The 21,900-nt window shown below is 39.5% G+C and overlaps 1 protein-coding gene across 1 annotated transcript in view; it reads left to right on the forward strand.

The window, feature by feature from the left end:
* The window catches only part of tiam2b (TIAM Rac1 associated GEF 2b), a 380,474-nt gene that overhangs the window by 209,974 nt on the left and 148,600 nt on the right, over window positions 1-21,900 (forward strand). The window contains 1 exon segment of the mRNA XM_072581048.1: window positions 13,693-13,860. Within this exon segment, the coding sequence (XP_072437149.1) occupies window positions 13,693-13,860 (168 nt within the window).

A 21,900-nucleotide genomic window follows, 5' to 3' on the forward strand; every position in this document is an offset into this window, starting at 1 on the left:
ATTTCAGACCTTAGACCTACCAGTTGTAGTTGACCTTTTATATAATGCAAAGTTGATGATCTATTCAAATGATTCCGAGGTGTTGTTGCACTCCTAACCAATCAAACTGATGTTAGAATGAAAATATCAACAGGAAAATCTTCCTGTTCACACTGTTTCTGTTTTCAACAAGATGAAGACAAGTAACAGAATTAACATGGAAATTTATTGGAAGAATTTTTCAAAATGTCCATATTTCACAATAAGGGTCATGAATTTCTTCAGGCTGAGGAATACTAGATTCTTGTCTCAAAATCTGAGCATGCATTATATTTTATTACATGCCAGATCTGCCTCATCGTTACCATCTTTCCATTTGTGGAAGACGATGAACATGCAGCTAAGCAAATCCATTCAATACGCTAGCTTTATATGGAGCATTTTTGCCCATGTCTGAAAAAATAAACTTGTGGGCAGATTCTGCCACAAGTACTACATGTAAAATGGTTATCCTATGACGGTTGTCAGGCTGTTATATTATCCATTGTAGATAACCATGTTGGCACGTGCTAGCCATGTAAGGGTGCCACTTTCCTCTGTCAGCTAGTTGTATTCTAGGTTTGAGAATCCATGCTTAGGGTTTTCATAATTTGCAAGAAGCCTTGAGTCCTGGGTAACTTGTTGGTTATTGTGGTCTGGATGCTGCGCCATACAGAAACAGTCCTGCATCCTGCAGACCAGCTTGGAGAGGACTACAATATTTGTGATTAATGTTTTTGAGTTGTCCAGAAAGGAAGCATCATGGCTTTCCTTTCTTCATTTGAAAAGCTGTCCACATTTCACAAAAGACAAGACTGAGAACATGGGCCTCATAAACCAGCATCTTGAAAATTAATTACCTTGATGTTGTTCCATGCATGCTTTGAGTTGGCCAACAGTGGTTGCTGCTTTCCCAATGTTTGTATTGAGTTCTGAATCAAAAGACAAAATCCAGGGAAACAATATTTGCTAACCACTTCCAATGGAGTGTTATTTCGTATGATGAGGGGCAGGGGAGGATGTGAGTTTTGTCCGTTGATCATAGTTTTATGATGCTTGAAGTCAGGGAGAATTAGTTACAGGTATGGGAGAGATTGACATCCCTTATACGGTGGCACAGTGGTTAGCACGGCTGCCTCACAGTGCCAGAGACCCGGGTTCAATTCCCGCCTCAGGCAACACTCTGTGTGGAGTTTGCACATTCTCCCCGTGTCTGCATGGGTTTCCTCCGGATGCTCCGGTTTCCTCCCACAATCCAAAAATGTGCAGGTTAGGTGAATTGACCATGCTAAATTGCCCGTAGTGTTAGGTGAAGGGGTAAATGTAGGAGAATGGGTCTGGGTGGGTTACGCTTCGGCGGGTCGGTGTGGACTTGTTGGGCCGAAGGGTCTGTTTCCACACTGTAAGTAATCTAATCTAATCTAATCTAATCTATACATGCAAATATTTTCCAATAAGTCCTTCTCCCTTGGAGAGTAATACTGGAAGAATTTGAAAAATTATTAAATGTTTGTGCAAGTCCAGCACAAGTTACAGCACAGCTTAAAGGGTAGAATCCACCCTCTAGTTAGACTGTTCTGTAGGTGACCATATGACCATTTTGCTATTCTTGTTAACAACTGTTGTGATGACTTGTTCTGCTTTAAATTGAGTTGCGTACTTGGTTTTCTTCCTTTTAAGGCACTGTGATTAATCATTTGGTATGCATTAGTTTTGATCATTAACGGAGAGATTGTCACTAAAGTTTGTGCAGGGAAAAATCTAAAGGTTCTATTATTCTAAAATCAAAATGTTCTATCAATTACTGTAGTATGGTAATTACTAATCATCATGTATCTTCATCACAGAAAATCTAGTCAGTTTTTACACGATAGACGAAAAACTATATATTTTGAAGTCAAAAGTCATGGTCTCAACGTTTGTACCATGTCAACATTTAGGTACGGTACATATTGTATTGATTTATTATACACTTATCTTTTTGCTGAAATTTCTTATGGTAGCTGAACCCAATCACAGTGCACAGTTAATACATTACTTCTACAAAACTTAACAAAGCTGGTTCTTTCTAAATATTCTAAATTGGAACTCGGGAGGAATACAAGCCTGTAGATAAATTTAAGAATGCGTACTTAATGTTAATATTGTTGTTTCTGCTTCAGATTAAATCTCCAAGGATTGGTATACAGTGATTAATACTATTGCTGTGGAACAGAATTTCCAGAAGTTAGTTGCACTTTCCATTAAAGCCTTTCATTTTTATTCTTGAGCCCTCTGATTATTGCTTTGTTATAAAGTCATAGGAAAAGGCTCTTCAGCCCATGGTTAACACAGAAACAAGTAAAAGCCAAACTATACTTAGCCCATTTACCTGCACGTGGTCCATAGCCTGCTATGCCCTGGCATTTTAAGAGCTCATCCAGAAGCTGCTTTAACGTTGTGGCAGTACCAGCATCTTGAGCAGCATGTTCCATTTTTTTTTACCACCCTCTAGTTAGAAAACGTGTTTTGAGATCTAAATCACTTGGTCCTCACTTCACTTTATGCTCTCTGGTCTTAGACACATCAGCCATGGGGAAACGAGTCTCACCATCCACCCTATCTATGCCCCTCATAATTCTTTATATCTCGATCAGAAATTCCGATCAATTCCTTAGCTCCAGGGAAAACAAATGCAGCCTATCCAGTCTCCTTATCACTGAAACTTCCTATCCCAGACAACATCTTGGTAAAAAGTGAAAATTGTTGGAGAATCTGAGGGTCTGGCAGCATCTATGGATTGAAAGCAAAGTCAATGTAGTGACCCTTCTGCAGAACTGATTGTGGCTAGTAAGGCGATATATGAAGGAACCTCAATTATCTGAAGGAAACGAATACCATCATTCAGTTAATCAAATTCCAGACAATTGAATGCCGGATAACATAGTTTAACTGAGCATCGGGACCGTGCGATTTTGCTGAATAATCTAATATTCAGAAAATCAGATGCCAGATAATTGAGGTTCCTCTGTTATGTACTGAGGATTGGGGTGAGGAGGGTATGGGTGAGGGGAAGGAGTAAAAGGTTGATGGAGATGGAGCCCAGAGAGAGAACAGATGAAAGGAACAGATAATGGTGAGCCAAGCAGAGAGAAAAGCTGCTAATGGGGACTATTGGGTGAAAATGAATTAACTGTGAATAAAGCAGCCCATGTGATGACAAGGCCTGGGGAGTAGAAGCGGGTAAAGGACATGGAAGAAGGTGCTCAAGCCCTAAAATTGTTGAACTCTGTATCGACTTCTAAGGACTGTAGGATTCACAAGTAAAAAATGAAATGTTCTTCCGGCTCTCACTGAGCCTCACTGGAGCACTGCAGCAGGCCTGAGAAATGTGTTGGCCAGGCAATTGGAAGTTCAGGGTCATTTTTGAGAACAGAGTGCGAGGTCTGCATTTTGTCTCCCCAGTGTAGATGAAACCATATTGTGAGCAGTGAATGCAATAGACTAGGTTAATTCATTGTGTAAATCCTTCCTTATTGGGCCTGCCAAAATACATCATCTTACACTTATCAGGATTAAATTCCACCTGCCCAATTTACCAGCTGATCGATATCAACTGTAGCCTGAGTCCATCCTCCTTACTATCAACAATGCTATTAACTTGCATGTCATCTGCAAACTTACTAATTATGTAAACTACGTTTTCATCTAAGTCATTGATGTACAAAAAATGCAAGAGTCCCAATACTGATCCCTATGGTGCACTGTTGATTACAGGCTTCCAATCACAAAAACAACCCTTCTATTTGTAAACCAATTTTCAATCCAGGTTGCCAACTTATCTTGGATTCGGTGGGCTCTTACCTTCTGGGTCAGCCTTACTGAAGTCCATGTAAACCATAGCAGCTGTACTCCACTCATCAAAATATTTATTCGCACTTCCTAAAAACATGATTAAATTAGTCCGAAAGGATCTCCCTCCAACAAATCTCTGCTGACCATTCCTGATTAATCCTGACCTTTGCAATCCTGTTACTCAAAATTTTGCCAATAATTTCCCTACCTCCAACTAATTGGTCCATAATTACCTGGCCTATCCCTGCTGCCTCCGGTCATCTGGCACTTCACCTGTGGCCAAATAAGGCTTTAAATATAGCCGTGGCCCCAGCCTTGCCTGCCTTACCTCTCATAGCACCCTGGGATCTCATCAGGCACCTGGGATTTATGCACCTTTTATGTCCTTTAAAGCACCTAATATCCCCTCCTTATTAATCATAATGGTTTTGTGCTAGGTTACAACTTCTCTTCAGAATCTTTCTTCATGGTTTCATCAGTTTGCTGGCATTGTTTGCTTTAGCAAAAATGAAGCTTAAATGAAATTACTCAAATTATTTTAATAGTAACCTGTTCTCTTCTGCTTTCACATTAGCAAACTGGGAAGACTCTTTCATTTGATCATCATTCCTTTGGAAAAATGCTTTGTAGTTTTATGTTGTGGCAGACCTATCCCAGTGCCAATGAGTTTCCCAAAGCTGACATTGAGAAACCATTCACGTGTGAAATATGACTACCAGAACTAAGAGAGATTCTTTCTGTGGGCCTTACTGTTTATCTGTGAATTGCAGTAATTTTACGTTTGTTTGTATCCGGGTTGCAAGAGTTCCACAGTTGGGAAATAAATAAATCCTATAAAATTGACACAATATAACATAGAACAGTACAGCACAGAACAGGCCCTTCAGCCCACGATGTTGTGCCGACCATTGATCCTCATGTATGCACCCTCAAATTTCTGTGACCATATGCATGTCCAGCAGTCTCTCAAATGTCCCCAATGACCTTGCTTCCACAACTGCTGCTGGCAACGCATTCCATGCTCTCTCAACTCTGTGTAAAGAACCCGCCTCTGACATTCCGTCTATACTTTCCTCCAATCAGCTTAAAACCATGACCCCTCGTGTTAGCCATTTCTGCCCTGGGAATTAGTCTCTGGCTATCGACTCTATCTATGCCTCTCATTATCTTGTATGCCTCAATTAGGTCCCCTCTCCTCCTTTTCTCCAATGATAAAAGTCCGAGCTCACTCAACCTCTCTCCATAAGATAAGCCCTCCAGCCCTGGCAGCATCCTGGTAAACCTCCTCTGAACCCCCTCCAAAGCACCAACATCTTTCCTATAATAGGGTGACCAGAACTGGACGCAATATTCCAAGTGCGGTCTAACCAAAGTTTTATAGAGCTGCAACAAGATCTCACTACTCTTAAACTCAATCCCCCTGTTAATGAAAGCCAAAACACCATATGCTTTCTTAACAACCCTGTCCACTTGGGTGGCCATTTTAAGGGATCTATGTACCTGCACACCAAGATCCCTCTGTTCCTCCACACTGCCAAGAATCCTATCCTTAATCCTGTACTCAGCTTTCAAATTCGACCTACCAAAATGCATCACCTCGCATTTATCCAGGTTGAACTGCATCTGCCACCTCTCAGCCCATCTCTGCATCCTGTCAATGTCCCACTGCAGCCTACAACAGTCCTCCATACTGTCAACGACACCTGCAACCTTTGTGTCGTCTGCAAACTTGCTGACCCATCCTTCAATCCCCTCATCCAAGTCATTAATAAAAATTATAAACAGTAGAGGCCCAAGGACAGAGCCCTGTGGAACACCACTCACCACAGACTTCCAGGCAGAATATTTTCCTCCTTCTACCACTCGCTGTCTTCTGTTGGACAGCCAATTCTGTATCCAGACAGCTAAGTTCCCCTGTATCCCATTCCTCCTGACCTTCTGAATGAGCCTACCATGGGGAACCTTATCAAATGCCTTGCTGAAGTCCATATACACCACATCCACAGCTCGACCCTCATCAACATTTCTAGTCACATCCTCAACGAACTCAATAAGGTTTGTGAGGCATGACCTGCCCCTCTCAAAGCCGTGTTGACTGCATTTAATCAAGCCATGCTCTTCCAGATGGTCATAAATCCTATCCCTCAGAATCCTTTCTAACACCTTGCAGGCGACAGATGTGAGACTGACTGGTCTGTAATTGCCGGAGATTTCCCTATTTCCTTTCTTGAAGAGAGGAATTACATTTGCCTCTCTCCAGTCCTCAGGTACGACTCCAGTGGAGAGTGAGGATGCAAAGATCTTCGCAAGTGGCAAAGCAATTGCATTTCTCGTTTCCCAAAGCAGCCGAGGACAAATCTGGTCCGGGCCTGGCGACTTGTCAATCTTGATGTTTGACAAAATTTCAGCACATCGGCTTCCTCTATCCCTATCCATTCCAGCATGCACACCTGCTCTTCAAAGGTTTCATTTACTACAAAGTTCATTTCTTTCGTAAAGACAGAAGCAAAAAATCTCATTTAGGGCTTCCCCTACCTCCTCAGACTCCACACACCAGTTCCCTATGCTATCCCTGATCGGCCCTACTCTTTCTTTGACCATTCTCTTATTCCTCACATAAGTGTAAAATGCCTTTGTGTTCTCCCTAATCTGTTCTGCCAAGCATTTCTCGTGCCCCCTCCTGGCTCTCTTCAGACCATTTTTGAGCTCCTTCCTCGCCTGCCTGTACTCCTCTAGAGCTGAGCTTGACCCTAGCTTCTTCCACCTTATGTAAGACCTTCTTCCTTTGGACGAGATGCTCCACCGCTCTCATCCAAGGTTCCTTTATCTTACCACTTCTTGCCTGTCTCAGAGGGACATATTTAATCATCACTTGCAACAACTGTTCCTTAAACAGTCTCAACATGTCTATAGTGCCTTTACCATGGAACAATTGCTCCCAGTCCATGCTTCCTAACTCATGTCTAATCGCATCATAGTTTCCTCTTCCCCAAGTAAATATCCTCCCATTTTGTCTTATCCTCTCCTTCTACATAGCTATGTGGAATGTGAGGCAGTTATGGTCACTATCACCAAAATGCTCTCCTACCACAAGATCTGATACCTGCCCCGGCTCGTTTCCGAGCACCAAGTCTAGAATGGCCTCTCCCCTCGTCGGCCTGTCAACGTACTGAGTTAGGAAACCCTTCTGAACACACCTTACAAAAACAGCTCCATTCAAATCTTCTGCTCGAAGGAGGTTCCAATCAATATTGGGAAAGTTAGTCACCATTACAGCAACAATATATGAAGTATTCAGTATAAATTATGAATTTCATGCATATTAGAAGATTAATTTACCGATCAGGTTTTTTCAGCTTATGGCTATTGATAAATGAAAATCAAAAGTTTCTTCTGAAACGTCCACCAGTGATTAAAGAGGCTGAATTCCAGTTTCAGGTGGCCTGTGTTGTTGCATGTACTGTGTCTCAACCGTAACCTTCAAGCTTGGAAGTGAAAGGTTTCTAGATGCTGTTCAAATCAAATTCTGGGTGGTCAGATTATAACCCTTTGAGTCTCTTAAACAATTTTGTTCCATGTGTGTCTCCTTCCCATGAGCCCTCAACAAATATACTCCGCTTTGTGTCCCAGTATAGAAGCTAGCTGCAGCCATATTAATAATACTTCCAGTTTTTGACTGGCAAAAAGAAAAATGGTTTTGGAGTCTGGTATTAGGCAACTACAACCATCATAAAAGTTATGGGACTAACTTATAAACATCATGGGAATAATTTTAGAAAAATTATTTCCTCCAGCAAAGTGAAAGTTGAGAATCTAGGGGAAAGTGCACACATCATTTTAAAAAATTATATAAAATTTTGGAAGACTATAAGTAAGAATGTTCCAAATGACAGATTAAGATAAATAATGATCTTTCATACTAAATTGTTGGAATCTAATTTTATTCAGTGTAAATGCAATAAAAGAACTACTGTTTGAGACTTTTTTCTTTGGTTTTTGGAACACGCAACATGAGTTGAAAATTTTAAAGTTATTAGACCATTGGAGACGCCTTGTTGAATCTGTCAGCAATTTCAATAATTAGCTTATTATTGGCAGCATGTTCTCGTAACATATGTTAGATTATTTGGCAAGCTTCATGTATTCAGTATTTTTGGATACTTAAGAATTCATAACTCTTTGTTATTCCCAAATGTACACTTTTTATTTGTGTTTCACTCATATCCTTTAGGAAATGTAGCTGCCATTCTTACCTGGTGTAGCCTACATGTGACTCCAGATCCACAGCAATGGTTGACTCTTAACTGCCTTCTGGGCAATTAGGGATGTGCAATAAATGCTGGCAGTAAATGGATAAAAATAAGTTTTAAAAAAAAACACTTTTTCATCATTTACAGGGTTAATTATTTTGAAGTGCAGCACTTAATCACCTTTAATCAAAATAAGTTAGTAACTACTTTGTCCAGCAACAGGATAGTCTAAAACTACTTAACCTGACAAGCACAGGTGATACTACAAAAGAATGGTTTTCTCATTTGCCAAAACGTCAGTATTGTTATGATTAGATTCCCTTCAGTGTGGAAACAGGCCCTTCGGCCCAACAAGTCCACACCGACCCTGCGATGAGCAACCCACCCAGACCCATTCCCCTACATTCACCCCTGACTAATGCACCTAACTATGGGCAATTTAGCATGGCCAATTCACCTAACCTGCACATCTTTGGACTATGGGAGGAAACCGGAGCACCCGGAGGAACCCCATGCAGACACCTGGAAGAATGTGCAAACTCCACAAGCAGTTGCCCGAGGTGGGAATTGAACCCAGGTCCCTGGCGCTGTGAGGCAGCAGTGCTAACCACTGAGCGAGCCACCGTGCTGCCCAGAACGCCTTAACTTCCTTTTAAATTTCTATAAATGTTAGAACTAAAACTTAGTCAAATCTAATCTATGTCCAACCTCCTCCTGATGACCAAATGGATTTTGCCTGTTGGACAAAAAGCTATATTTTATTGCCAAGGTAAAATCTACACTGGCATGGTCATTTTAACATCGTGCTGCCACAGCTTTAACTATCTGATTTAAGTAATGCTATCGACAGTTTGAGTAGAAATTGATATTTTTGGAAGTACCGTGTTTACTAGTATATAAGGGTCAAATTGTTTAGACTATGTTTTAAAGTTAAATTTCTGGGGTTGACTATTACATGGATATTACTTTTGAGAGGCTGAAATTCATGCCCATTAAAATTTATACTGTATCATTAGAAGCCCAGATGGTCTCTAAACGAATAAAGAAAAAGACACCATGAATTACAGTAATTATTGGATAAAGAGAATAGAAAATAAAATGAATTAGTAATTATTCCATCTGCCTTTTCTATTTTTCTTGTTGTTTTCTCTTTTTATAAACAAAACTTACCTTGGAGCAGCAATGACATCATCGGTACAGCTGAGGGCTAGATTGGAATCCCAGACCGGAGTGGGACAGCCGGCAGACCGGAGTCCCGGAGCAGAGCTGCTGTTCAAAAAGTGAATGCTAATTGTACTAATTATAGTGCTCACTCAATAATAAACTTGTGCAGTCTGAAGCCTAACATCAATGTGAATTATGCGGAGCACTAGGGTCAATTTTTATAAAAGATTCCAGATTTGTTTGGCCAAAAACAGGGGGTTGGTTTTTACTTGAGATGAACCTTTACTTGCATATTTCGGGTATATTGATACATTTTCAATTTACATCTTTGAAAACATATTCCCCATCCCTCTTAGATTCTCAGTGTGGAACAGGCCATTCAGCCCATTGAGTCCATATGGGCCCTCTTAAGAGTATCCCACACAGACCCACTCCCTACGCTACCACTGTATCCCTACATTCCCTATGTCTAATCCACCCAGCCAGTATATCCCTAGTCACAATGGGCAAGTTACTATGGCCAATCCACCTAACCTACATATATTTAGAGAGTGGGAGGAAATCGATGCAGACACACGGAGAATATGCAAACTCCACACAGACAGTCGCTCAAGTGTGGAATCGAACCAGATCCCTGGCTTTCTGCGGTTGTGAGAGCACTGCACAAATACAAGTTTTTTTTTGGCTGAAATTGGTTTTGGTAATAAAATAAAAATCATTCAGCACATTTTTCCCTCTATCTCTGGGGAGGAACTTAGTAACTTTGAAGAATGTAAAACAGACTGAGTAATAGCAATAACCTTTGGGACCTCCAACACAATAGTCATCCCCAAAGTATGTCACTGGAGCATTCAAAAGCAATTTGAAACTCAATCATGTAAGATTAGTTGTCCAATGACCTGGTCAAAGATGTGAATTTTGAGGAATTCCTTAAGAAAGAAGTGTGAGAGGGGCTTCTAATGCTTGGATCCAAGGGAACTGAATGTGTGGCCACTAATAGTAGAGTGGTTAAACTCACACTGCTCTGAGGCTACAATTAGGGGAATGCACATGTAAGAGATTGGAGGACATGCAAGGCAAGGATGAGAATTAAAATTCAAGATGTTGTTTGTCTAGGAGGTCAGTGTACAATTTAGTAGCCGTGAAGGTGGTGATATGGCAGGTAGTGGTAGAGCTCGGAATAATAGCACATATCCAACTCTGTGGTATTCAGTGTATTTTCATAAATTGAATGTACACAAGTACATATGTACTTTTTGCAAAAACAAATTTGCAAAAACTATGCTTTGGACCTCTTATTTCGATTTACAGTTGTGTTGTTGAATCTATGCCAGCCATTGTACAATGTATTATCTTAATCTTTTCCATATGAAGATGGATATTCTTTTAATGAGTCTTTTCTGCAGCTTTTCTAACAAATGTTGGGTCAGATTTTTCATCGGAGCAGGAGAATCGATGTTTCAGGCAAGAACCCTCTTGTGTGAAATGTTGATTCTCCTAATCCTTGGATCCTGTCAGACCTGCTGTGCTTTTCCAGCACCACACTCTTGACTCTGATTGCCAGAATCTGCAGTCCTCACTTTCTCCTAGATTTTTCACTGGCCAGAGTCATTATTCCGGTGTAGATTGGAATTTGCGTATGGGAGCTCTGTGGAATCCCAATCATAGCACAGTCTGGAGGAATTGTTTGGGAAGTTTAATTTTCGGTTGGGCATTTCCTCTAAACCTGGAACCCTCTGAAAATCTCTGTTTAAAAAAAAAAATGGAGACTTCAGATGGTTCAGATAAACTTAAGTAAAATAGTAAGTTAATCAGGACATACTCAAGAGTTAGACTAACTATTAAGCAAATCTCATTGTTGCCTCGCTTATTATATCAAGAGCAGGATTCCACAGCCTAGGTCCCCCACTATAAATATTGAGCAATAGACAAAATAGATCTAGGATTAAAAGCTGTGTACAGCAGACTGTATTTTAATAGACTAATGCTGAACGAGGTTTGTATGTGAGTCTGGATGTTGCTTAGTCTATTGAGACAGGCGTATGCATACGAAGACATTTGATAATTGACAGCATTTTCTCTTGGATCTATTTTGTCAGTTGCTCAGAGTTAACTTATGCAAGGCACAAAGGTGGCAAGTATATGTAGTTTCCATTATTTAAAGGTCTTGTTGATACTTTTAGAAGGTGTTCTAACAGCAGATTTGTAAAGAATACACTACATTTATAATAAGGTTCATTGGATCTATACTGAGGTGTTTATTGGGTGAATGGATATAGAAGTGTAATGCAATATATAAGTGCTGTATGTGTGTGGAGTGGAATTAATTAACATGGAGGGTAGGAGGGAATGCCGGGGAGATTGAAGCATGAATGGGCATGTTGTATAGAATTAATGAGGACTATAGGGTCTAATATTGAATGAAGCCACCTTTAGACTCAGCCAATGTGACTGTCTGTGTCCAGGAATGGTGGGTCAGGGGACCCACCCACCTCCTTCCCCAATTGAAAATCCCACCTTCTCAGATTCCTCTTCTGAGGCAGCCATGCTAATTTGAGTCCAATCTCACATGAAACTCCAGTCCAATGTCTCCACAAAACATACTTTTTACTTTTTCTATTCCTCGTACTTTAGTCATATACCAAAAAAATGCCTAGCGTCACCGTCATTTCACACAGAAGTGGCTATGTTTTGGCTTTCCTTTTGTAATTAATTAACATCAATGAGCCTTAGTACTAAAACTAATGCTCAACTGGAGGCATGTAGGTAACATGAAGCAGAAATTCTGGCAGCTCGTTCCATACATGCACTATCCTCTGTGGTTAAAAGGTTATGACTCAGGTCCTTTTAAAGCTTGACTCTTTCATTTAAACCTATGCACTCTAGTATTGGACCCTTCCCCCACCACCCTTAGATGAGGGTTGGTGGGGGAGAAACCTTGCCTATTCATTCTATCTATGCCCCTCGTGATTTTATAAATCTCTACAGAATCACCCCTTGGTGTCTGACACTCCAGGAAACACAGTCCCAGTCTTTCTCTAGAACTCAAACCCTTCAGTCCTGACAAAATCCTTGTCAATCTTTTCTGCACTTTCATAATTTTAAGAGCATCTTCCCCATAGCAGGGCGACCAAAATTGTGCACGGTATTCTGAAAGTGGCCTCACCAATGTCCCATGCAGCTGCACCATAACATCCTAACAAATATATTAAATGTTCTGACGAATGAAGGCAAGTGTGCCAAACACATGCCTCCTGATTCTTGACCAGAGCCTCAATTTCTCTAGTGATCCAGCATCCCCGTACCTACCAGCCTTGCCTTTCACCTTAACAGAAACATACTGTCTCTGGACTCTTAGTTACCTCATTTTTAAAGACTTGCCATTTCCCAACCATCCTTTTACCCATGAATAACCTCCCCCCAATCAATTTTTGAAAGTTCCAGTCTAATACTCTCAAAATTGGTCTTATTCCAATTTAGAACTTTCACCTTTTAGATCAGTTATGTCCTGTTCCATCACTATTTTAAAGCTAATAGAGTTATGATCACTTACCCCAAAGTGCTCCCCTATTGACACTATAATCACTTGCCCTGCTTTGCTTCTCAACAGAAGGTGAATATTCCTCTTTGTCTGGTAGGTACTTATTGTAAGAATTCAACAAAAATAATGTAGCTGCAAAAGTGTTCAGAATTTTTCCATTTTTGATATTATTCAAATACAGTTGTCTTAGTGAAACCTGAATTGAATCCACGCCTAAAGATGATATGTTTAATGTTTAATTCTTGAAGAGCTAAGTAATAGTACAGTTTGTATCACCACAGATATTGAAAAATTTAGATATTTTATGGATGGTAATAGATATCTGGAACTGATCACAAGATAGTAATTGAGTCAGTGGATTCCAGATAAAATCTTAACTTTAGAATAAGCCAACAGCCTTTTATAATTGAAATTTCAAATCCGAGTTCAGATGAAAAAGCTGGGAGAGTAAATAACCATCTCAGTGACTAATTTTTTTTCACCTTTTAATGTAGAATTTTATTTGAATTTTTATTAAGGGCTATATCTTTCCAGAGGTTTCTATGCTTAAGTTACAACTCTTCCACTACCACCACCACCAATTTATTGGGGGAATGCCAATGTAATACAGGTGTATCCAGAGATAATCTACAGTTGTTTACACTGATGTCCTAAACTTGATTTGCATTTATAAAAGTTGAGAACTTGTAACCACAGTAATTCCGCAAGTGAGGATTTGTTTTGCACAAACACAATAATTTGCAATAAATCAAACTTTTCATTTTAATTCAACAATATTAAATGTTCAGCATGTCTTTCTGATCCTTGGCTGAAGGTAATAGAATTGTCTCTTATGGAAAATGGGAGGGAAATTAATTTGATTAATTGATATGAACTTTATTTCAGCATGAGCAAGAAGGATCTTTGAACATCCACTTTCCAGCACCAGAGGGTACAATCTGGGACAGCTCTTCAGAATCGACCATTCGTGTCTGCTTTCCTGATAACCAAGTAGTGAGCATGGCTATTAAACCAGACCATACGGTGGGAGATGTACTGCTTATGGCATGCAAGGTATTTTTATGAAGTTGAGAAAAAATAATTTTATGAAAGGATTAAAAAAATCTGTTTTTAAAACTGTCTGGATAGGTGAGTGTATCATGCTGGTTTTATTGAGGGGTCGAGCGGAGGTGGGACAGTATACCAGGTCTGGCTGGATTGGGGATACTTAGTTTTAGAGTCATAGAGTTGTACAACATGGAAACAGACCCTATGGACCAACTTGTCCATGCTGACCAGATATCCTAGATTGAAAGTCCCATTTGCCAGCATTTGGCCCATATCCCTCTAAACCCTTCCTATTCAAATACCCATCCAGATGCCTTTTAAATGTTGTTGCCAGCCTCCACCACTTCCACTGGCAGCTTGTTCCATGCACACACCATCATCTTCTGTGTGAAAAAGCTGCCCCTTACCCTTTTAAATCTTTCCCCTCTCACCTTAAACCTAGGCCCTCTAGTTTTGGACTTCCTTACCCTGGGGAAAAACCTTGACTATTCACCGTATCTATGCTTTACATGATATTATAAACTATAAGGTCACCCCTCAGCCTCTGACGGTCCATGGAAAATAGACCATCATATTCAGCCCCTCTCAATAGCTCAAACCCTCCAAACCTGGCGACATTCTTAATTCTTTTCTGAGCCCTTTCAAGTTTAATAAGATCTTTGCTATTGCAGGGAAACCAAAGTTGTGTGCAGTATTCCAAAAGTAGCCTAAATAATATCCTGTGCAGGTGCAACATGAATTCCCAACTCCTATACTCAATGCACTGACCAATAAAGGCAAGCGTACCAAATGCTGCCTTCACTATCCTGTCTACCTTGCACTCCACTTTCAAAGAATTATGCACCTGCACTCTAAGGTCTCTTTGTTTGGCAACACTCCCCAGGACCTCACCATTCAGTGTATAAATTCTACCCTGATTTGCCCTACCCCCCCAAAGTGGAGCACGTCACATTTAACTAATTAAACTCCATCTCAAGCAACCACCTTCACTGTCCACTATGCCTCCAATTTTGGTGTCATTTGCAAATTTACTAGCCATACCTCCTATATTCACATCTGAATCATTTATATAAATGTCAAAAAGCAGTGGACCCAGCACCAATCCTTGCTGTACGCTGCTGGTCACAGGCCTCTAGTCTGAAAACCAATCCACTACTACCCTCTGTCTCCTACCTTTTTGAGGTCAATTTTGTATCCATATGGCTAGATTAGATTAGATTAGATTACTTACAGTGTGGAAACAGGCCCTTCGGCCCAACAAGTCCACACCGCCCCGCCGAAGCGCAACCCACCCATACATCTACCCCTTACCTAACACTACGGGCAATTTAGTGTGGCCAATTCACCTGACCTGCACATCTTTGGACTGTGGGAGGAAACCGGAGCACCCGGAGGAAACCCACGCAGACATGGGGAGAATGTGCAAACTCCACACAGAGAGTCGCCTGAGGCGGGAATTGAACCCGGGTCTCTGGCGCTGTGAGGCAGCAGTGCTAACCACTGTGCCGCTAGTTCTCTTTGTATTCCATGTAATCCAACCTTGCTAACCAGTCTACCATTCAAAACCTTGTTGAATACTATGCTGCAGTCCATATAGATGAAGTCCACTGCTCTGACCTCAGCAATCTTTTTTACTTCTTCAAAAAAACTCAATCAGAATCTCCTCCAACAACCTGCCCACCACTGATGTCATTCTTATTAACCCTATTTGCCAAATTTATCTCATGTCCCCTTTTTGTCCTCCTGAGTACACTCCTAAGTACACTCCCACATAAGTACACTCCTACTGCCCTTATTCTCCTCCAGGGGTTCACCTGATCCCTGCCGTCTAAACTTGACTTATGCTCCTTTCTTTTTCTTGACCAGAACCTCAATTTCTCTCATCATCCAGCATCCCCTACTCTACCAGCCTTGCCCTTCACTCTAAAGGGAACATATTGTCTCTGGACTCCCCACTGGACAATTTTGAAGCCTCCCCACTCTCCCACAGTCCTTTTACCTGCGAATATCTCCTCCCAGTCAACTTTTTCGAAAGTTCTTGTCTAATACCAGCAAAATTAACCTTCCTCCAACTTTAACTTTTTAATTCAGTCTATCCTTTTCCATCACTATTTTAAAACCAATTGAATTATGATTAAAAGGCCCAAAGTACATCCCTACTAACACCTAAGTCACCTGCCCTGCCTTATTTTCCAAGAGTAGGTCACATTTTGCTCTTTCTCAAGTAATTATGACCACTTTTAAATCAGAAAACTTTCCTCTCCAACTGATCTCTTAACATTATGGCAGTCCCAGTCTATGTTTGGAAAGTAAAATCTCCTACTATAGCCACCCTATTATTCTTAGAGATAACTGAGACCTCCTTATAAATGTGCTTCTCAATTTCCTGCTGACTATTGGGGGTCGATAGTACAGTCCCGTAAAGTGATCGTCCCTTTCTTATTTCTCCGTTCCACCCAAATAACTTCACTGGACATACACGTTGGAATATCCTGTTTAAGAACAGATGTAATGTTATCACTGATCAAAACTATTGATGAACTGATATGAACTCTTGGCACTATGTCCACCAGAATAGTTCAGACACATTGACCGAATAATTATGACTGTGATGCATTCATTAGAAGTTTCTTATCTGTTGTGTGACATTGTCAAAGTTGGTCACTGTATTCTAGAAATACTCAATTAGCCTTGAATTTAACCTCTTTTGACAACTTTCTCAAACAAATATTATTTATGCTGATTATTTTGATATTTTGTTTATGATAGACCATTTCACTTGGAAATTTTTGAATTGTGATAATCACAGACAAAGATTATTAACATGCTTTGTCTGTGAATATTTTAAATTACTGTTTGCTACAGCCTTCAATTTTTAAAAATGTATTTGTAGCTTTAACGATTGCATGTATGTTGGCAGACATTAAATATATACTTGCCCCAATGACCTAAAACTGCAGTTTACTGCAATTCTGAACTGTACTGACCATAAGATTCAACCCTTAGACACACGAACTTTGCAGAAACATCATTTAACCTGATAATTGCTGGCTGTAGAAAGAGAAAGATCAAATGGTGTTTCTGTTTCTGCTCCTGAGCACAATCCATGACCCTTTCTGGTAAATATATGTACATGAGAATATTGGGTAAGTGTTAGATCTGAGTTTGATGGTCTCAAAGTAAATTGATTCACTGGCTACTTTTGTTTTGATGACCAGGTACAGTGGTCATAACTGATTGTGGGGAGAAAGGTTGATCGTTACACCAGATTTTTGCTCATAAGCATCATTCCATTGTTTCAGTCGAAGTTTCTGAGATTAATTGTTAGTGATATTGCGCTTGTGTGTCCTGGCAATGTCAATCTAATTCCTACTGTTTCTCTGTATTTAAGCTAGCATAGTGCTCCGTCATCTCCTCCTAGCACATTTGAAATGGTTGTCGGGTTGTGCTTTTTAAAGGTTTATTGAAAGAAACCTACAGCTGGTTGCAGCACAATAAAGAATCATCTCTTGACCTTTGCCCAGTTTCTAAAAGTCCCTTTTTTTTTTCAAGTTGGCTTTAGTTCAGTGATAAGGAATGAGCTCTGGTTAAGGCATGAGAGGGTGGTGGGACTCAAAGTTCTATATCCAAAAAGAAATCTATATCTTGAGAAGAGTAAGGAAATTGGAAGAAGAATGCAAAGCAGTAGAAAGTTGGAGGTCAAAAACAAGCCTTAAAAAGTACTCCTATCAATCATATGGGGTTAAAGATTTGGTGCAGTTTATTTTGCAGCCTGTGGCTCTAGGTCTGGGATTTGAAATCCCTGCACCTGTCATTTTCCGAATGAGGACAATAGTGCATATATTATTATTTTGTTTTATTTCAAATTCTCTGCATTTTATTTATTCATCACAAGTTTTGCTTTGGCATTGCTATCTGTTAAGGAAATTAATGCTATTCAATGATGTATCATTCATTAGGAAGATAATTTCTCTAAGTCTGTAACATTTACAACAATCATTGCAAATTAACTTGAAACAATTGGAATGGCTTTTTATGTAATCAGCAAATTAAATCAATTAATCATGGCAAAATATTTTATACTGCATATTTTAATAAAAATTGAAAGAAAATTTGGAGAGTTTCATATTGGCTGCAGTGGATCATTGCAAGGTATTGATTTGCTAAATGTATGTTATTATTAGAAAATGCAATTATGATGAAATGGAACTGCAATGATTGAAACTTTCATTATTTCATAAATTTCATAAACCAGACAAATTATTTTTCATGTTCTGGTTCTTGTATAAAAAAGCAAATTGATGTAATGTATTCATAAGTGTCTGATCTTTCAAAATTGGAATTGCTTATCAGACTGAACTCCTCACATTATCTAATGATATTCATTCGCTTTTAGACAAGGGCAGTGACTTGCTTCAAGATTATATCCATGACTTATTAATGCTAAAGTTTGAGTGAAGCTTAGTTAAAATAACTCTATTAGCTTGATCTGCTAACATTAACATTTTAATTACTGGGAAGAACTGTTTTTAGCAGGGTATCAGTTAACTAAGTTGCTGGACAGCTGGCTTGCAAAACAGAGTGATGCAAACAGTGTACATTCAGTTGTTGTAAAAGCTGAGGCGACTATGAAGTACCTGAGGTGCAGTAACCTTCCAGTTGAACTACTTATCTTCCCACTGAGAGAGCATCCCTATGGTCTTTTGTGATTATGGCAACTTTACCTTACCTTGTCAACAATTATAGAACTGCGATGTCCCATTTATAAAAGGATGTTGCTGTGAACATTATGTGGGCGAAATGAAATAAACTGGAAAAAAGAGAAAAGGAAGTGCAGATTTCTTAGTGTGTTTAGGACACCTGTCTAATTAAAAATAATGAGAGGAATTGACACTTGGAAAAAAGTCACAGAAGGTAAGAGAATGAAATAGAGAACAGCATTTGGGCACTGATGAAGTAAATGATTTATCAAAATGCAATTAAAACAAAAGAGAACAAGGAGTAGTTGAGGTGACGAAGGTAAATGCTTTTAAGGAGAGCTATTGAAGAAATTTAATGCATCCTAATCCTGATGAGTGCAAGACAAAAAAGTTGGCATGTCTCCTTTTAACAATGTTTATATAGAAGTTTGAATCCTCGACTTAAAAGAAGAGAGATGAGAGGAGTCTCAAATGGGGCATAGATTCTGTCACAGACAAGTTGACCCAATAGCTTGTATGTGTTCTTTTGATTCTGTGTAACGCTTCCTGCATGAAGCTACATTGGCCAACTTTAAATTTTAGTGATTCAAATAACTCATGCATCGTTGCAAAATAAATCCAACATCAAACCATTTTTGATAATTGGCTCCTCATCTTTCATTTCTTTCTCGTTTTTGCCCCTTTTTGTGCTTTCTTTCTCCATTAACTCCATATTTAAATCTCTCTAATCAGACTCCTGCCCCTGCCCCTGTACCAAAGTGGAGCAGCTTCTCTCTCAAATGAAATCTGACAGGACTATAGTAAAGGTAAACTATCTTTTGCAAACTTCTCGACCAGTCTGCAGCCTTTTAATTTGATTGATCACATTGTCTTCCTTCAATACCATCCCCAATTGGGTGGGACTGAACTTATTTGGTTCCATTTATGTTTACATAAAGTAACCAAAGATAATCTGCGATAGCTTCTCTGCCCCTGCCACAGTGATGTCATTGGTGCAGTTTCCCTATTTCTCACCTACATGTTGCCTCAGATATTATTTTTATCTATGCAAGTTCTCACATGGCCTTGACATAGCTGTTATCTCCTACAGTGTCTCAACCACCCAAAATATCTAGACTCAATTAGTTCATAGTCATATTCGTCACAGAAAAGAAAGACACCAATGGTGCAAGCAATCCACTGCAATTACTCATCTTTGTTCATTAGCTGTCTAAGCTCTGGAAATTCCTTATTAAAACTTGCCATCTCTCTACCCTTCTTCCCTCCTTTTTAAGCTGTTGCTTAAACCCAGTCTTTACTTAAACTTAATCATTGATCCAATACTACTTGATGTAGCTTGGTTTCATATCTTTTATAATGCTCCATTGAATGCTCTGAAATGTCTAATACATTAAAGATACAATACAAATACAAGTTGTTTCACTCTTTCCCTCATTTCCCCTCCTAGTCTTATTCCCCTACTTTTATCCCCTCTCCACACCATATTGTGATTGCTATTTTAGCATTTCTGTTCTTCAGTGAGAGAAACAAGAAAAAAAAGTGATTGCAAGTTACTCCTCATTTGAGGTGTGAGACTGAAATTGTGAATCTGTACTCATGTCATGAATTCTGAAGTGGTGCTCTTCTACAGCATTATTTCATACCTTAAATCCTACAGAGTCAAAGATATGTGTACAAACATGTGCATTGGATTAGAATTGGGCCATTTGGCTCCTTAAGCCTGTTCCATTATTCAAGGAGGTCATGGGTGATTTAATTACTCAACATCCCACTAACCCATAATAATCTTTCATTCCCTTCCTTATCATGAATCTGTTGTCTTTTGCCTTAATAATATTCAAAGTCTCTGCTTCAACCACCTTTTAAGGAAGAGATTACCACAGACTTACAACCCTCTAAGAAAAAAATTCTTCTCTACTGTCTTAAATGGCTGCCCCCTTATTTTGAAACAATGACCCAACATTTTAGATTCTCCCATAAGCGAAGCATCTTTTCCAGATGCACCCTCCTAAAATCTTTCAGATTCTTGTGTGTTTCAGACAAATTAGTTTTTATTTTTCAAACCTCCAGTGGATACAAACTTAGTCTATCCAACCTTTCCTTCTTAGACAACCCAACTATTACTGAGATTCATCTGATAAATTGTGTCTGAATTGCTTCCAATATATTTACATTTCCTTTAAATAAGAAAACGAATGTCATACACAGTACTCCAAACGCGGTCTCAACAGTGTCCTGTACAGTTAGCTTTCAGATAACACATTCTGGCAGTGCAATTTGCTTATCAGGTCTCTGAAGAGTTAGGGAATGGGAGTTTTGAGAACGCTTATCTATGTTTGCAATAATACGATTCTAGCAGTAATCATTTCATGCGCTTCATTCTGCGCATGCGCCGGTGTCCGCAGCCAACAGAGCAGCTTTCTATGAGAGGTATTGTACAGAGAGCAGCTTTTGAGAGAAATACATCGAGCAGCTTCCTATGAAAGATTGTCCCTTTTTTTGAGGGACATAGTGACAAGAATCTTAACAAAAAGCGTTCTGGTGATAAAATTGCAAGTGGCGAAAGCAAAAGAAAGGCTATAACATTGGGAAGAGAAGCTCTAAATTATAAAGCCTTTTGAGCATAAGGAGAGAATATGCGATATAGCTCACTTAACAGGAATGAGGGAGTCTACCTTATGCACCATGATGACCACCTGTCAATACATTAACAAAATTTTTAAAATGACTGTGTTAAGTTTACTTGTATACATGGTGTTAGACCTTTTGGGTGATTTTTCAACAATCGTGAGTGATTTTTGTTTTGCTGGTCTGCCCCGAATTTCGCATTTCTTGTTGGCCCCATTATTTCTATTAAGTGAGGTTTTACTGCAATGCAACTATGGTGTTATAGGAGAACTACTTGTATAACTGAAACATAACTTCCTCAGTTTGTACAGTTTCCCTACTAATATAGATAACATTCTATTAGCTTTCCTAATGGCTTGCTATATCTGCTATTATTTTGGTGCATGAAGTACAAAAGGACGCCCAGGTCTAACTGCATCTCAGAGATCTACGTTCTCCTAACATTTAGATAATATACTGCTGCTTTATTCTTTCTGCGGAAATGGACAATTTCACATTTTCTTGCATTGTACTCCATTTGCCAGATCTTTATTCGGTTATCTCAGTTAGTTTGGCTGGTTTGCAAAGCAATGTGATGCCAGTGTTCAGTTTCCACATTGGCTGAAGTTACTATGAAGGACTCACCATTTCAACCTATGTCCTCGCATGGTGACCCTCTGATTAAACCACCACCAATTGTCTCTCTAATGATTGAACAACTTTGTGGTCCATTAGGACT

This window comes from Chiloscyllium punctatum, chromosome 11 (assembly GCF_047496795.1).
Source record: "Chiloscyllium punctatum isolate Juve2018m chromosome 11, sChiPun1.3, whole genome shotgun sequence".
NCBI classification, from domain to species: Eukaryota; Metazoa; Chordata; class Chondrichthyes; order Orectolobiformes; family Hemiscylliidae; genus Chiloscyllium; species Chiloscyllium punctatum.